At 40.3% G+C, this 17,572-nt stretch overlaps 1 protein-coding gene across 1 annotated transcript in view; it reads left to right on the top strand.

Moving 5' to 3' along the window:
- Positions 1-17,572, top strand: part of polrmt (polymerase (RNA) mitochondrial (DNA directed)) — a 72,347-nt gene that overhangs the window by 817 nt on the left and 53,958 nt on the right. The window contains exons 2-5 of the mRNA XM_033622729.2: positions 1,543-1,641; positions 1,981-2,849; positions 3,837-3,970; positions 12,335-12,521. Coding sequence (XP_033478620.1) covers positions 1,543-1,641; positions 1,981-2,849; positions 3,837-3,970; positions 12,335-12,521 — 1,289 coding nt within the window. The remainder of the gene's footprint in view (positions 1-1,542; positions 1,642-1,980; positions 2,850-3,836; positions 3,971-12,334; positions 12,522-17,572) is intronic.

Raw genomic sequence — 17,572 nt, 5'->3', positions numbered from 1 at the left:
AATTACAAGAAATAAGCATTATTTATAGTTAGGGCTGGGCAGCAGGAAGATATTTTATCATTCTCGAGATATTAGACTATATAGGCTATCGTTTTAGATTTTAGATATTGTTGTGTCGTGATGAGGCATAAATGGTGTTTTCCCCCTGGTTTTAAAGGCTGCATTAGAGTAAAGTGATGTAAATTTATCAACTTACCAGACTTAATCTGTTTTAACACTTGCCTCAACCCATTTAGTCATTACGTCCACATTATTGATGAAAAATTGTTAGGCTAATATTTTTTAAAACCAAAAACAAAACAATTGTCATCCGTATAACGTCTTTGCATTAGAGATGGTTTTTGGTCAGAAATATTGTGTTTGATTTTGTCCCCCAGTCCTAACATGAACATAATGAAGTGCTTTTGAGGACAATTGAAAATATTGAGCTACTGTATCAACCATAAATTGAGATATAGCTTAAAAATATCGTGATGCAATTTCCAGGACAAATTGCCCAGCCCTATGTTTAGTTTATTTATTCACACATACATGTGTGTAGAAAAGACAGAATAAAAGCATTGTGCAGAGGAGGTTTGAAGTCAAAAACGGCTTATGAAGATACTTCCATTATTAAATGACAAGAATCATTAGGGGTGGGAATCACCAGAGAGGATCCACGATACCATGTTGTCACAATACTTAATTCACGACACAATATTGTGATTTTAAATATGTTGCATTATGCTGAGTATTACAATAAAATATATTGCAATTTATTACCTTTTTTCAACCGTCAGTTATGTCCCCACAGGAAAACTTTGTCAACATCTGTTTTATCTAATAAAATGAAGTTTTCAGTCTGTTCATCAGCCTTTTTTTCTTTTTTTTTTTTCTTTTGCAGCAAGACCTATCTAGTGGACTGAAAAAAGTAATTGATGATATTATTCTGGGGAGCTACCTACATTTTTGTTCGTATTTGTAATTGTAATAATTCATATACTAAAAAACATGATACTTGGCACTGTGTGACAATACGATATTGCCACACAAAAATATTGCACTACTATGCTGTATCGACTTTTGCCCCCACCCCTAATAATCAAAAGATAAAAACAAAGACTGCATAATTGAACAAAAGTTGTTGAATACTGTGTGATTGGTTAGGAAGTGGTGGTTTATTGTTATCAGGTTTACAACAATATGAGATTTTCTCAGTAAGATAGTTGTCACAGGAAATATCAGTTTCACGGTACGATGACAACACACAATTTTATTGTCAGTTTAAAGGATTTATTTATGGTTGAACAAATGCTTTATTACTAAAATTGAAACTTGCAAGTATGTAAAAAGTCTCACTTTTGAAAATAGCTAAAATGAAGATTTAGAGATTCTCTGTTGCTTTTTTCTTTATCAATGTCGTAGATAAGCTAATGTACAAGGTATGATAATCGCCAATTTTAATACCATGGAATAACTTTAAACTGGTATACTGCTGTACCCTTAATTAATTTGTATTTTTGTATTATCTCTGATGGTATATGACTGTTCTTGTTGTTTCAGAGACACCCTTGCAGCTTCAAAGAAGAAATGTTTCATTTGTAATCCCAAAGAGAGAAGAAGCAAAGAAACGTGTACAGGAACAGTTTCAGTTATTAGACGGTATGTTATCTTAGACAGCTGGTTGTCAAGCTCCTGCATCTCTAACCCCCAATATCACTAAGTAACGTGTTATAAGTAATTTCAATTTCATATAAAATACTGATACATTGGAGTTCATTGGTTTTCTACTCTGTATGCTGCCAGCTCAAACTGCACGTGTTTACCGTTTTGTCCTGCCTGTCAGATGTTAGAGTACCTGCTTGGCCTAATCAGGGATGATAGCCCGTAGTTCTGTCTACTTTCCAGTCTGTTACTCTGAAATAGACTGGTCATGCCCTTTCTGTTCCTCTCTCTCTCTCTCTCTCTCTCTCTCTCTCTCTCTCTCTCTCTCTCTCTCAGTTCTTGAGGCCAGGATCCAGCAACTCCAGTCTGACAACGTTTTAGATGTCCAGCATGCAAAGGTGCAAATTGTTAAAGTCCCCTCTTCTGGAAGTGGGAGTTTATCTGGTAAGGGTCCCAAAAGCACCCCTAAGGAGACAACTGACATTCTTAAATCAGGACCTATTGGTGCTAAAGGGGTTTTGAAATCTCAACCCAGCCGCTGGATGGAAAAAATAACTCAGGAGCAGAAAAACAAGCTAAAAAAACAGCAGCACCTCCGTCAGAAACTACTGAAGAATGTAAAGGAGAAACCTCCAACCAAATCTAAAGGGAGCAAAGGCAGCTCGTTGCTCCCTGGTACATCACGCAAAATTATACCTACCACAGCTAAAGAGACTGTGCCCTCGATTAAGAACAAGAGAGCTTGGATGATAGTGTCTGATGAGATTAGTGCTGCAGCTTCTTCAACAGTTCCCTCCACCTCTGCTGCTTCTGCAGCTGGGACAGCAGCCATTGCACATAAACTGTCTAAAGGAAAACACAAGGGCTCTAAGAAATCAAGAAAGGAGGGCCAAATGCAGACTGTTGCTGACGCCCAGACCAGGGCCCAAGAGCTGGCTGAGGTGGAGGAGCTTCAGAGGAGGCTTAGTCAACAAGTAAATCAGTGGACATCTTCAAGTAAACCAGAGCACCTACACGAGGATATTGAGAAAACTGCATGTGGTGACATCCAGCCGAGCATCTACTCTTACCTGGAGACGTGCGCGTTTGTTGGGGACATTGACAGGGCACACAGTTTCCTTCTCAGTCAGCACAGAGTCATGAGTCGACGTAAAATTCTGAACACCAGCATCTACAACATCATGATGAGGGTGTGGGCCAAAAAGGTGAGTTCAGCAATTAAGACACTGTGTTTTAAAACTGAGCGTGTGTGTGGTAGGCTGTGTATTTGTGTGTCCCATGAAAAAAAATCAAGTGTCATTTTTAAAACAGATTAAAACTAGCATTTGTTCAGCACTTTTCTGCAGGTTTTTATGTGTTTGTGTGGTCAACCAATTAAAATACTATCAAAGATATATGAGGCTGAGGTTTAAGAAACTTTAAAAAGAAGACAAGCCAGATATTAAATTCTATATTAATTGCATTGTTCCTGTTTATGACGGATGGCAAATGTCCTCAGAAAGGTAACTTATTTGTGAATGAGATAATAAGGTATTAAAAATACCTGCACATGCTATGGGTCTCTGGTAGGCTCTCTATTGCACATTATTGCAATGTTAAGGTCCAGTGTGCAAGAAATAAGGGCATATATCAGCAGAAACAGAATGTAATTGTGTTTTTGTTCACTTAAAATGAGCCATTTATATCTACATAGGGAGTAAGTCCTCGTCTGTGGAGATCACCATGTTTCTAAAAACCCAACACTGACTCTGAATAGGTTCTCACTTTCGCTTCGGCCACTGTAGTTAGCTGCCCCTCTGTGATGAGAGCGTTGTAAAAACATTGACTTTCTGATGTGAACTGCCTTATTCAGTGTTTTTATTCGTTTAAATCACTGGGTCTGTTGGTTTTGGAGAGGGAGAGACCTGGATAATTTTGCTCCTGGTAAAAACCTCCTGAACAATGAAAACTGAAGGAATTCTAACCGGGAAAAGTTTCATCCAGTTGCAATCTGCAATCCTCACCACTAGATGCCACTAATTCCCCCTAAATCTTACACACTGAACCTTTAAGTCTCATCTTTGATCAAACATTTTGTTGAATTTAACTGTCACATGTTTCAATAAACATTTCTGGGGTAAGCATTGGTATAAACATTGCACATGCGAGCAAAGTTTAATGGCCTTCCCATGTATCTCTTGCTCTGTTTGTAGGGCACTTTAAACCAGATTGGACGCATGTTTATTCTGTTAGAGGAAGCTGGCCTGAAGCCAAATCTGGGATCATACTGTGCTGCTCTGGAGAGTATGGGCCGCAATCCTAACTGCTCCCCGAAGATCATCACAAGGTATGTACATATAACACACACACTAACAAGACTCATCAACAGCTGTGTTTGTGACAAGAACAACTTACAAGTTAACACTTTTTTTTAACAAGACGGGTATTACCAGAGTCCATTGACAGATGAGACAGCTCACCTTAGACTCATTTCCTGTATCTGCATCATGTGGGTTGCCCCTTTAGGAGACCAGCATTTGTCCTGAGTCTGTTCATCCCAATGGGAAAAATTAACGTGAGCACAGACTATCACTGATTCTTTCGCCTTATAGTCAGTGCAGTGCAGTAAATAAAGAAACCAGTTTTTTACAAGCCACATATCTCCCAAACAATCCGACACTGAAATGGCAGCTTTGAGACAGACAAATTAGGAGAAAATTAACTTTGTTTGAGACCTTTCTCTGTTTCAGCACACCCTCTTGCGAGATCTGGCAACAACTGAAATGATCTTGTACTTGATTGATATCTCACATTAAGCTAGCAGATAAAATGAGCTGCAACATTTTAGAAGCAAGCAGTGGTAATACAGAGACTTACCAGCAGGGGTCATGCTGTGCTCATGGTTCTTTTAATTCTGGCATATAGTATTTCTTTATGATTGTAGCTGTGATTGTCACAAATTGTGAACATTTTTTCCCTAAAATCAGAAGTCGCACAGTGAAATAACTCAAAAGTCTCTTTTTCATGATTTGCATTGTTGGTTTGTTGTTGATTTGAAGCTGAGGGTAGCAGGATTGTGGTGTTGGTCAGATGGTGGTTTTATCACTTTGGTTATATTCTATAACAATTCAATTAAAGTGCTAAATCAGTTTAGCTCTGCTGTGACTGTCAAAGGTTCCTTTTTATTATTTCTGCTTCATCCTGACTGGTCTCACTGTCCTGTGTTTCAGTTGTAAATTAAGACGTGTTCTTTTATTCTGAGTGCCAAGCAGCACCAGTGTTTGGTGTCTCTCCTGTATTAAGCAGAATCAAGTGTTCCTCACACTTTGCACTTCATTTGCTGTTCCTTTCCCTCATTGCTGATATTGTTTCCATGGCAACCCAGCATCACACTTTCTTTTTTTTTCTTTTTTTCCCTTAAAATTTTTGTCGATAGTGGAGGTTTGAGTAATAATTATTGTAGCTTCACAAAGCCACTTAGAGTTGTTTTGGTTGTGGCAGCATGCTGACACAGTGTTAATGAGGTTGGCTTCGACTAATTAAATTGTAATGTGACAGCAGAACTCTGCTGTCATGCACTGTGGTGTATATAATTAATTTTTGCTCAGACAACCCCAGCAAGTTTTTGCAACTTTTTATTTCATCAAGGACAAACTTGACAGCCGGTAGCCCAGTTGTGTCTCAGTGGTAACTAGGTCATCCTGACAACTCACTGTTAAGTATTATTAATGACTTTGTTATGTTACTGACTGTTTCAGCCTTATACTTAGATGTATTACATGACATACAGCACATACAGTGTACACTCGGTTTGCACAGCTTACAGCTTCAGCAGAATGCTGCATGTGCCACACTGTGTGCGCCTGTTTGATGGCAGCCGATACAATCAGCTGGCCTGCTGCCCAGACAGTGGCAGGGCCCATATTGACTTTTCTTTTTTTGTCTTAGAGGCCTGACATTAGTCAGGAGTTATGATAGCAGGAAAAAGGTACAGGGTACAATCAGTATCTGTTTCATTTATCCTAATGTATGTTGATATATAGACCCTGTTGCACAATGCACTTTCATGCCCTGTGTGAACTGGGCAACCTTAGACATGTCCCAGTTTAGCAGTCGCCTTCTCCACAGTCTCAATTTCAAGAATATATCAAAACATGTTGGCAGGGCCCTCTTACATTAAAAGCTTTTAACTCTCAAACATTGATATCTGCATTGTGCTCAAAAATCCATTGTTGGTTTGGTCCATATATTTACTGTCATCTCAGTGCATTGTGGGAGAAAGTTATGAGAACTTGTACATTAAACTTGACTGTTTACTCCTGTTAGTTCCCGCAAGGCCTAGGTGGTGTCAAGGTAACAGGGTATACAGCGATATTTAGAAATCCTTAAGGAATGATTTTCAATACCAGAAAAAAAAGATCCTTCTCTTAGTATTAAACTGATACAGAAATGCTGTATTGAGGCAATGTAGTGCAGAGCACATGCCACCAGAGGTCAGTCTCTAATGGTGGAACAGGCAGCTGAGCTTAGAGAGATGGAGACAGCGAGTGGTGGGAATAATAGCCCCTTTTCCACCACAGGAACTTTTATTAATTATCCGGAATTTTGAAAAACCTCTGCGCGTTTATTATTATTTATTATTATTTCCCTCACCCCTAAATTCACTCTGGAAAAAGTACCTAGTAGGGGGGTAGGACTTTTCGGATTACCCGGAATTCTTGAGGGGCATGGCTGTTTGCCGAAGAACACTGATCGGTGGAGCACACACTTGCAGCGTTCCGCACTTCCTGGTACGGACAGCGGCTGAAAACTTTTTTTTTCATCTCTACAGGCTTCACTTAATTTGTGTTTTGATTAAGGATGGGCACCAAATCCCGGTACTAAATTAGCCCCAGAGATAAATTATTAAAGACCATAATATTGATCAGCGCTAACGGTATCATCTCTTATTATCTTTTGTGCCGGTGCTGATCTCCTCTACACACACATCTACACACCTACGCGACACGGTAACGAGTGAACAGCTGAGCGGACGCGGTGGAAACAAAGTGAAGATAACTCGAAAATGACTCGAGTTGACCACAGCTAGACTCATTACTGTAAGTGACATTAAACCTTAGCGAGTAAGAAGCCAATACTTTATCAATACATGTGTTCAGCAGCATGAACATGTAAACTTGTAGACAGTGATATTCAATATGCTCCATCCACAGTCTCTCATCCACCGACACTAATAAGGTTATGTCTTACACAAGGACAGCACGCTAATTGTCTTAACTATAAATGATGAAAACTCTGTCTGTCTGTGTGTCTGTTCCATGTTTTTCTCCTCACTGACTTGGTCAATCCATGTGAAATTTGGCACAGTGGTAGAGGGTCATGGGAGGATACGAATGAAGCAATATTATATCGATTGGCCTAAGGGGGGCACTATAGCAACTGATTGAAATTGCAGACTTTGAACGGGCATATCTCATGCCCCGTATAACGTAGAGACATGAAACTTTGCACAGAGATGCCTCTTCTCGTGAGGAACAAATTTACCTCAAGGGCTCCCCCTGTGGCCGAATGTTTTTGGGGTTTTTTTCTCTAATTTTTGGTATGACTAAGTCATGGTATGGTATGCTGTACTGTACATAATCACGGAAACTGTCAGTGTGTCATTCTGTCAGTCAGTCATTCTGTCTGTCCCACGTTTTTCTACTCACTGACGTGATCAATCTATGTGAAACTGCACATACATGTAGGCATTGAGGATTGGCATAGGTAGAAGGTGACAAAGCTACCAATGGGTATGGGCTAGTTACTAATAAGTTCAAATGACAGCTGTCTGTATGTAAACTAACTTAGTTTGACACTTATCTTAAAATACTTATAAACTTAGCTGCTGGCTGAGACAAACAGCCCCAGCTCTTTACCAGCACATAACCAGTCAAGCTAGCGGAGCCAAATACAGGGCACATTTCGAATCATCTACGTCATCACACTAATTTGAATAAATTATCCGAAACTTTGAGGTGTGGTGGAAACGCAAACCACACAGATTGCCTGGAATTCTTTTACCCAGGTAAACAAATTCCCGGTAATAAAAGTTCCTGGAAATGTTGGTGGAAAAGGGGCTAATGTCACAGACATAGTCAAAAGGAAAAAGCCCTCTGCCCCTGTTTGGGAGTACTGCCACATAAAACTTCATCTTGAGATGATTTTTCCACCAGCAAAAGCAGTTTATTAGCCATGAGATTTTATTCAACACACCATCTCCTTTCAGCCCACTGATGTGTCGGTGTCTGCTGTGTGTTGCAACGTCATCTGGTCCTCCAGCAAAAAGAGTGCTAAATTCCTATTAATCCATTTTTCTGTGGGTTGTAACTATTCAAGCCAAGCAAGACTAGAGCAGGCAAGTCTTAGTGGGCTAACTACATATTACAAACACAGCATTGTAGGCAAGCTAGACCAGTGTTTCCCAACTTTCTTCCTTAACGGACCCCTTTTCTATCATTGAGTAGACTGACGACCCCTGACTATGTGACATATTTTATGGATACTTCATATTATTGTACAGAACAACTTTATTTTGTTTTGTTTTTTGAGTTCACGTGTTGCCTGAATGCACCACAAATTTTGGTCTTCTTGACGTAACACCCCTTCATTTGGAAAGAGAGTGCAGGTTCAGCCCACAGTCTTTAGTCTTCTCATGGTCTGACCTTCTTAGGTTATGTCCTTTAAAGAATGCACCTTGTGAGCCGGGACACAGCTACTGTAGTTTCTAATCACACCGTGCAAAATAGCCCACTTCTCGGACATGATTATGTAGTGAAATGATGACGTTTCATCACTCCCGCGTGTCACTGCAGGCTTGATTAGTTGTTTGAGAGCTTCATCAGCCTCAGTCACGTCAAGTGCTTTTGCACAAACTACACACAGGGACACACATACTTTCTCCCCTGGAGTCAGGGGACATCACCCTATGCAGCATGGTCCAATAGCGGGACAGGTGGCAGGGCGTTAGGGTTGTGTGTAGGTATCTGGTTGGTCCATTGATCACTGTAAGCTGATGCTTGTATGACATTGTTGTTCTGCAGTGGTGCACTCCTGCTCAGTCTCAGGCCAGGCAGCCTCTCCTACAGTCCTCACTGTCATCATTTGCTCTGTTACTCAGTGTGTTTGTAGTGCCTGTTCTTTTCTTTCTGTGTTGTCTCCCCTTTATTACGGTCAGACTGCTGTACTCTCCTAATATCACTCTCGCCTCTGAAGTCTCCCCTGCAGCATCCTTGCCCTCAATGTACCAATCTGTTCCCCTCTCCTCTGACTCTTTCACACACACGCACAAACCCACACGGACTCACGCACACACTCATCCCTTTAAGTTTTCCCTTTTGTAAGTGCTGTGTCCTCCAGAGCTCTTTGCTCCCTAGGGTGCAGCAGAGCAGTCACCAGGCTGATTATGCTCTATCTTTCAACCTCTCTGCTCTTTGTTCCTCTGGACCACAGTGCCAGCACCCAGACTAATCCTCTCTTTGTTCAAGGCTCTCTCATTTACTCAGACCAAAATTGCACATTGCATCACAAGAGACTCTGAGGCATGACGGAAAATACTAAAAAAAAATTGACCTCATTGGCTTGCTTTAGAAATAAAACATACACTTCATGACTTCAAACACAACAGAATATTATAATGCAATGCTTTCTTCTCTGTCTTCATTCATTCATGTGCAGAACCCTGCTCACTTCTGATTAGATTAAGTCAGGGGAAGTTGCTGAGTCAAGGTTTCCTCCAGATGGTAATTAGCGTGCTGTTACCTATAATTGTCTTGAGGAAAAGGTGTGCAGGGTGAAGCAGAGCACTCTCATCCTCTGTGGTCGATGACAAATGGGTTTTGCTCGCTCCTCTCTCTTGGCTTAGTCATGTAGTTTCTGTGTTAACCTCTAGAGAGCAGTGCAACCAAACATGGCCTTGAGGCTACTCAATCGTTGGGCAGCAGCTTTTTACCCCAAAGTGTGCCTGGCACTAACAAGGTTTTACCCCTGAAGACATGTGACACCTGTAATTACACATATAAGAAAAAGTGCACACTGTAGGTCATACAAATAGCTTACAATACCAGGAGAATATTGCATTGGCCCAATTTAATGACCAGCAGAATACATCAGTGTACAGCTTAATAACATTACATACCAAAACTCATAAATAATTTACAGATATGTATCACTGTAGCCCCCGCGTCTCACCAATCATGGACAAATAAAGATCCACTAGGCTGAAAATATTAATTCACCAGGCCTCTTAGGTAACATATATCAAATTGAGTTATAATATAATCATGTTATTGCACCTCTCATTTGTATTCCAGGGACTGGTTGCACATTAGTATTATCTGCAGTCCAGTCATGGAGACCGTGCTCTCTCTAGGAGATTCTATTTAAATAAACATTTCACTGATGTCGTCAGTGCCCATCTGCCTCTGGATCAAAATCATAGTCTGACAGAAAGGCCCGTCAATGCAAATACTTGGATTGATATTCCGCAACTGTAGATCAGGGCGGGCGAGACATATACAATGATCCCATAGACATGGGAGTTTTTAAAAAGCTGAATTAATCAGTAGCCCAGCAAGTTATATGATTATCGTACTCCCATTCCCACATCAACAGGCAGGTCAGAAGGTTGTGATCTCTGAACTTGTTATTAGACTCAAAAGTTTGTTCCACTATAATAACCATAATCTTCCACGTAAATGTAAATCTATTTCTCATGCGCTCTGGCGGGCTTGTACTCTAGCTAACTTTCTGAACACTGAGCTAACCTGATGGAAAGGAAAAGTACTGTAATAACTTTATGCAACAGAGTTTCTGCCTCCCTAAATGCACCACAAACCGTTAGAAATCGTCCTTTGTCCCGTCTGCTATCGGTTATCTTAACCAGCAGTGATCATTAATGTCCATGATTTACCCCTGACAGTGTGTGATACTGGAGACTGTGTGTTTAGTTGTACTCACGACTACTGTCTGTATCTCAAATTGCCCCATGGGGACTTGAACTTTACCTTACCTTACTGTACCTTTAGAGTTGTATGGAGGTTATGTTTTCTTAATTTCCCTGTATATATATGTGCCCGTTAGTCTTTTGTTGGCATGATATGAAAAAATAAATAATGACATTTAGTGGACTGATACCCTTGCACAGATATGGAGGAATTACATTTTAATAGTTATTATATACCAGTTGTATTAGCCACAATTATTATTGCACACTGTGCACATGTGATGGTGAGAAGGTCAAAAGTCTGGGACAACCAGTTTGGCTGCTAAACAGTATTTATATGCTATTGTGTGGAAAAATGAACATTAACTGAACCCAATTAATCATCCACATTATGAAAATGTTCATTTTCCCAGCAGAGGAAACTCTAATAGGTTATTATGTAACAAGCCATGTGGGTTTACACATACATGAAAGTCTTAGCACACAGATGCGTGTTAATCATGGAAAATGCAGGCAGGGTTTTTACACACAAAAAAGACCGAAAAAAAAAAAAAAGCCAAACAGTCAGAGGTATTTTTCATTCATACATTCTGACTTTACTTTTCAGAGGGAAAAAATATATTTTCCAATGAATCACGAAGCAAGGTACAGAGCTTTGTTGTTTAGAGTCCATAATGTTATATTTAGACAGCACATTCTGTTGAAATTTTGTCTGTATATTCTAACTAATACTGAATGCATGTCTTTCGGTTATATAGTGCATCTTTATGTGAATCTACTGTAATTGGAATGGGAGGTAAAGTCAAGGAATTCTGCACCTTTAGTGTATGTCTTTGGGTATTAAGTAGCACAGCAAGTGCATCAAAGGGTAACTTTGGTATTTTTCAGTCTGGACCCTATTTTCATATGTTTCTATGTCCATGTGACTAATGGGAACAACAGCACATGAAATTGGTCCAGTAGTGAGTGAGGCCGCTGCAGCCGGCAGCCGGCAGCCGGCAGCCACGAAACAGGCTACAGTGTAACCACTAGAGGTATATGCACTTCCAATGTACGTCTACTAAAAGTGCTTGTTTTTGTCACTGACGGGCTCAAAATAGTATTCTAAGGATCCATACAGAGATAGATCTTTTTGTTAAAGAGTAAGATGCTTTTTGTCAAACCACAAACTGCCTCAAAATCGCTATTGTCAAACCCACCAGGATTAATTTAAATTAACTGTCAACTTTGAATGAAGTGTGTTTTATGATAATAAAATTACTGATTATGTCAAGAGAGTTTGGTGGGTATGGCGATAGCAATTTCTTGGCTGTTTCTGGCTAAACAAAAACAACCTTACTCTTTAACAGAAATGTCTGTCTCTTTAGGGGTCCTTTCCATAATGTCGATATGCTTAGATAATAATTATCTAAGCATATCAGTGGCAAAAACAAGCACTTTCACTGAACGTAAGTTGACAGTGCGACCATGCCGGGAGCAGCCCTCTCACTCAACACTGGACCAGTTTCAAAAATTTTATTTCTTTTAGTTACTTAGACACAAAAACATGTGAAAATAGGGTCCAGGTAGAAAAATACTAAACATGCCCTTTAATATTCTGGTCACAAATTTCAGAACATGGCTAAAATAATCTTGTTCTGTTGAGCATCAGGTCCCTGCAGATGTAACATGGCTGCTTAAGGGCCAATACAAACCTGGTGCACCAACTGTATGTTGCTGTGTGTGCAGGTGCCTGAACCAGATGAAGGAGGACGGCATGTCTATTGACGACCTGTTCAGCCGGTGTTTGTTCCGGGAAGATGAGCGAGACATGGTGCTAAAGGCCGTGCGCATCGTCCAGCCCGACTACCAGCCCAGCATCAAATCAAGCACAAGCGAGTGCTCCTCATCACTGGTTAAGGACTTCTACACACAGGTATCACAGGCTAACTTGTACCATGTGTTTGTAGTTATTGTGATACAGTACACAGTAGTAGTTTACCTAAAGGCACTGATGACTTATTTTCTCAATCAGCTTCTGTGTTTGAGATATGATGTCCTACATGAACAAACAATTTTCTACTAATGTTCAAACAGTTAAGGTTATTTACATGAAAGATTTCTGTATTTCTTTTCTCACTGGCTTGAAGTGGACGGGGTCTGTTAGTAAAAAGGTTATGTCTCAGATTTCTGTGCACCAGTCAGAGTTTAGCATTGTTTGTTATCAAAATTTAGCAGTTGATGGGTTGGTTGCTCATGTTGCCAGACCACTGTCAATGACATCTGATCAAATCAAACCGTAGACTGTATACATGTAAATGGATGGATGACATGAGAGCTCCCCAAAAGTAAAGCAAAAACATCTTGATTGCCCCCTGGTGGCTGGCTGCAGTATTGGTCATAAATCCCTTCCTCTCTGTGTGAGTGGATAGGACTTGGGCCGACTCAAAACATCGAAGTACACATCAGATAAATTCATCCTAAAGATGGTTTCTGTCATTTTAGACAGTTGAAGTGCTAATTTTTCTAATAAGTTTGGTTATCACAAATTATTTAATGCTATTAAAAGGGGGGTTGATGTCGGATTGACAGCTGTGTGTGTCAGTTCGTTTGCTCAATCAGTGGCGCTGCTCGAGATTGGTCTGACGGGTGTGTGGGCGGGAACACAATACCACAGAGATCTCTATTGTGCAGACTCTGGCTCCAAATGACATCAGTGGCACAAGATGCAGCGTATCTTATTTTGGCTTAATTTTTTGTACAGTTGGAAGAACTTCTAGTTAAGCATTCAGAGATACATAGAGTTTAGCATGCATCATTCTTTAAAACAAAACACTAAAGCCACGCTTCCACCTAACACTTTCAGTAAAGTACCCTTAAAACCGTATGTAACTCATATGGACATGTACCTAAACCTTAGTTCTGTTTAGTGTGTCTACTGCAGACAGTACTCTTAATGTAGGCAGTTACCGGATAGTTATTGCATCACTGCTTCCAGCTTTCGGTTTCTTTTCTTTTCACCGTCAGTGTCTGCACCTATCATATTCATATAATAAATTTGCACAACATTTTCAGAACAAAACAGAACAGGCTTGAGTGTTTAGAGCAAAGGTGTAGTGCTACTGGAGCACACAGGAACGATGCTCCACCACTTTCTTTTCCTCCAAGTAAGGAAAAAGAATATTCAGTTTGTTTAAACTGGTTGATATTCCAATGTATTCTCATAGAACAGTTCGTCTTATATCCTACAAATTAGTGCCCCATGAATGAAGTTACGTCCTTAAAGTACAGTTACCTAATTGATGTTAAGATACAAAGGTTAGGTTGAAGGCCCGAACATACTCGGGCGGAACGTACGCGGAACGGACAAAGCTCAGATTTTACGACCGCGCGGACTCCACTCCGCGAACCAGTGACTGCTCGGCATGTATTTTTCACATCACAGGGATTTTTCACGGACATTTTTACAGGAAACTACAATGCAGAAGTGCGCTCGACTATGGAAGCCCGAATGACTGCGGACATTCCTCGCGGAGTCCGTTCCGCCCGAGTATGTTCGGGCCTTTAGACAAGTGAAGTTATCGTGGTTGGGTTTAGGAAAAGAAGCATTGTGAGGACATGCCTTGATGGTTCCGAACATTCGTCTCCAGGGAAAATTCTGGACGAAAGTCAGGTTTTCTGTGACTCATTCACCACCCAACCTCTCTCCTTAAAAGACCACTTGGGACTGCTTCCTTGTTTACTCCCATCAGGGCACTGGTCACGTGTTCACAGCCTTTTAAAATATGTGGGTATGTACGAATTTTGGTAGCTCCACCTTTTAGTATCAGATCAGTGTGCGAGGTACCTCAACAGAGGGGTAACAAAAAACAGGATAGAACTGAACGGTTCAGTTGGTACCATCCACAACTGTTTATGATGGAAACACAAAAATAACTGTTTTAATGTGAACCGAACCAAACTGAACTGAACCGCGCTGCTTCGTGGAAATAAGGCTTTAGCAGAGATGGCTGAGTCACATAACCAATATAATGTACATCTAAGTGTTGGCGGCTGGTCTTCATGCTTCAAATGATCTTGAAATAGATGTAGAGGATGTAATAGTGATTGCTAAATGCTAATCTTCTGATGCAAGATGTTTGTTGTAATCAGCAATTTTTCACCCCAGTTTGTGTTACTTTAAAAAGATGAGATGTAGAATAAGCGTCCATACCATGACGTGCATGATAGAAATTAGCTAAATTTATTCAGATACCACATGGGTCTTTATGTTTAAGAGTGATAATGTACGACTATAAATACAGATCAAGAGTTTTTTTCCCAGCCTGAGTGTTGTGTATGTTTTGAGAGTCAAAGCATCACAGAGCTGGGAAAGTTGTCAGAAGGCTCCAGCGTGACTACGAAAGATTTGATTGTCACCCCTTCACAGCCAGACAGGCACTGGCCTATTTATAGTGAGCCAACTCTGCTTTCTAATGGGTCCTCCGCTTTCCTTGCCTCTCCTCCTCTCACCTCTCCTCCTTTCTTTCCACCTCCCTTCCCCTCCTGATTCTCACATGATTCATTAACAGCTTCTCGTTCAATTGCAGTATTTTTAGCCTCGATCCTTGCGCCACATTCACTTTGGTCTTCATCTGAGTGACATATTTTCGGTCTACTTTATGGTAGCAATCAGCAGGTTGTGTATTTTTATCATGAGCGTGTATGTGAAACTATGCCACTTAGTGAAATGTGAAACAGGTCAAATGTGACTGCTCCATTACTGCTCCCTCTGATTGCGTTTGTAAGGCTGGTTATCTGACTGTGACTCTCTGGCAGGTTGATTTAATGACTGAAAGGCTGTCCAAATAACTGGTCCACTAGATAACAGAGGAGCAGACTGGATGGTCTCTAGAGGATTTCAAATCAGTGTTAGCAGCAGACACACAATCTAATTAGAATATTGTTTGTTGTTGTGAGATGGAATTTTGATTAAGCTGATGCTCGTACAAAATGCAGTTTGATCTAGTTTCAGCTTGCCATCAGAGAGAGATTGTATGGTATTCTTTCATGTGATTATATTTTTCATCTGGAAACTGGCCTGTATGTGTTCTCATTTTATCAAAGCATTTAATTTTGCTTACCTCGCAATACTAAAAGTAGTTTGTGGACTCCTCAGTCTCCAGGTCAGATCTTGTTAATCCATCCAGTGAATGCACTGTGGGTTTGACACAGTTGGGACAAGATGGAAAAACATGATGGGTTTTGAACATTTGAATGAAAGGTCCAGTGTGTAGGATTTAGGGGGAATCATTGTGTTTTTGTTACCTCAGAATGAGCTGTTTATATCTACATAGGGAGCAGGTCCATGTCCACAGAGTCTGCCATATTGGATTGCCATGTTTCTACAGTAGCCCAGAACGGACAGACCAAACACTGGCTCTAGATGGGGCCATTTTCATTTTCGATTTGGCCACCAGTCCCTCCATGATTCATTCTGAGTCAGACTAGGGGTGTGCCATATCATCTTGTTCACGATGTACCGGTACCGGTATAATTTTTAATATCATATGACTCCGCGATGGTTCCAAAAAGAGGAGCAGCTTCAGTGGTGTGGAATAAACGGTAGCGTCCTGAATGTTTTATGAACAACCCAGACTTCTCAGACTCTTTTAGTGACTTACCGCTCAGAGGGAACTCATTCAGCGGCTCCTCCGGCAGCAGCACAGCATATCTCCCTCTCCTCTAACGCCATGCGCGCACAGGAGTAGGTGTCGTAAAGTGATTTTGTCATAGACCTTTGGTAATGTAAATCTACATGCCCCTCATGGCTCAACAAAAAAGTATGTTAACTTTATGTTAATGTGCGATTGTTACCATAGCATACCAGCCTGTCACAGGTTACAGTGTGATGATTAGAGGAGAAATGGCAGAACATAAAGGTCCAGGTGGGAAATAAAAACCAACTCAATCGTTTAGGATTTTGCTAAAAGAGAAGGAAAGCATCTGCTGATCTACATATAGAGTATATAGATCCCAGGGGACATTTTTTATATCTGGGAGCTGTTTGAAGGTGTAATTAGTGGTAGATTTTATTTTGTTTAACAATTGATATTGTATACAGAATCTTAGTTACTATTGTTATTCACAAACTAAAGAAATTGGAGATAATTTGTGTCTAGTTTTTAATAAATATTTCAAGGCAAATTGTTCGGTTAATATGTAAAACTATATTATATGACTATGTACACTATTTTATGAACACTGAAGGAATTCTAACTGGAAGGAGTTTCAGCTGTTTGTAATCTGCAATCCTCACCGTTAGATGCCATTAAATCCCCCTAAGTCTCTCAATGCTCCTTTTATTCAGTTTTTTTATTAAGTAATCTAATATAATCACAAAGCTGTACTTAAACAATATTTTATTACAGTCCTTTTTATAGAGCTTTTGCTTTATTTTTGTACACAGTTTTCAAACTAATCATGCCAGCACATTTTTCACTTGCTTTTTATTGATTTTACCCCCCAAAGATAATGTGCTGTTGGCTTCTCTGCTCATTTATTGTTCTGAAGTTGGAATATTGTACAAGAGCTGTCTAGTGAGCAATTTATGTGCCACAATACCTTAAGCTTCGCTCTGGCTGCTGCCCATGCTCCATCTCTCCGAGGCCTGATTTACAGTCTATCTTTTCTGCTGTCTATGAGCTAATAAATGTTCTTACTGCTGTACTACATCCACTCATGCCTACAACCTTTCCAAGACGTGCACAGTTAATATGCTCTTGGCAAGGTCACTGTCTCTTTAAACAATAATTGACTTTAAAGCACCCACTTTTAGCAAGAAATTTAGCGATGTCTGACAAGTCCGCTGCTTAGTTAGTCACCTTGTCAGTGCAAACCACTTTGATCTGGTGAGATGTAAGGAGCAGCGCGTTATGGGTCTGTTAGCAAGGCGTTTGAATTGTGAAGGGCTGATTTACTAAGCCTACACACACACATACACTTAGC

The sequence above is a fragment of the Epinephelus lanceolatus genome, chromosome 6 (genome assembly GCF_041903045.1).
Source record: "Epinephelus lanceolatus isolate andai-2023 chromosome 6, ASM4190304v1, whole genome shotgun sequence".
NCBI classification, from domain to species: Eukaryota; Metazoa; Chordata; class Actinopteri; order Perciformes; family Serranidae; genus Epinephelus; species Epinephelus lanceolatus.
The sequence above is the reverse complement of the archived record's forward strand: the minus strand, read 5'-3'. Positions and strand labels throughout refer to the sequence as shown.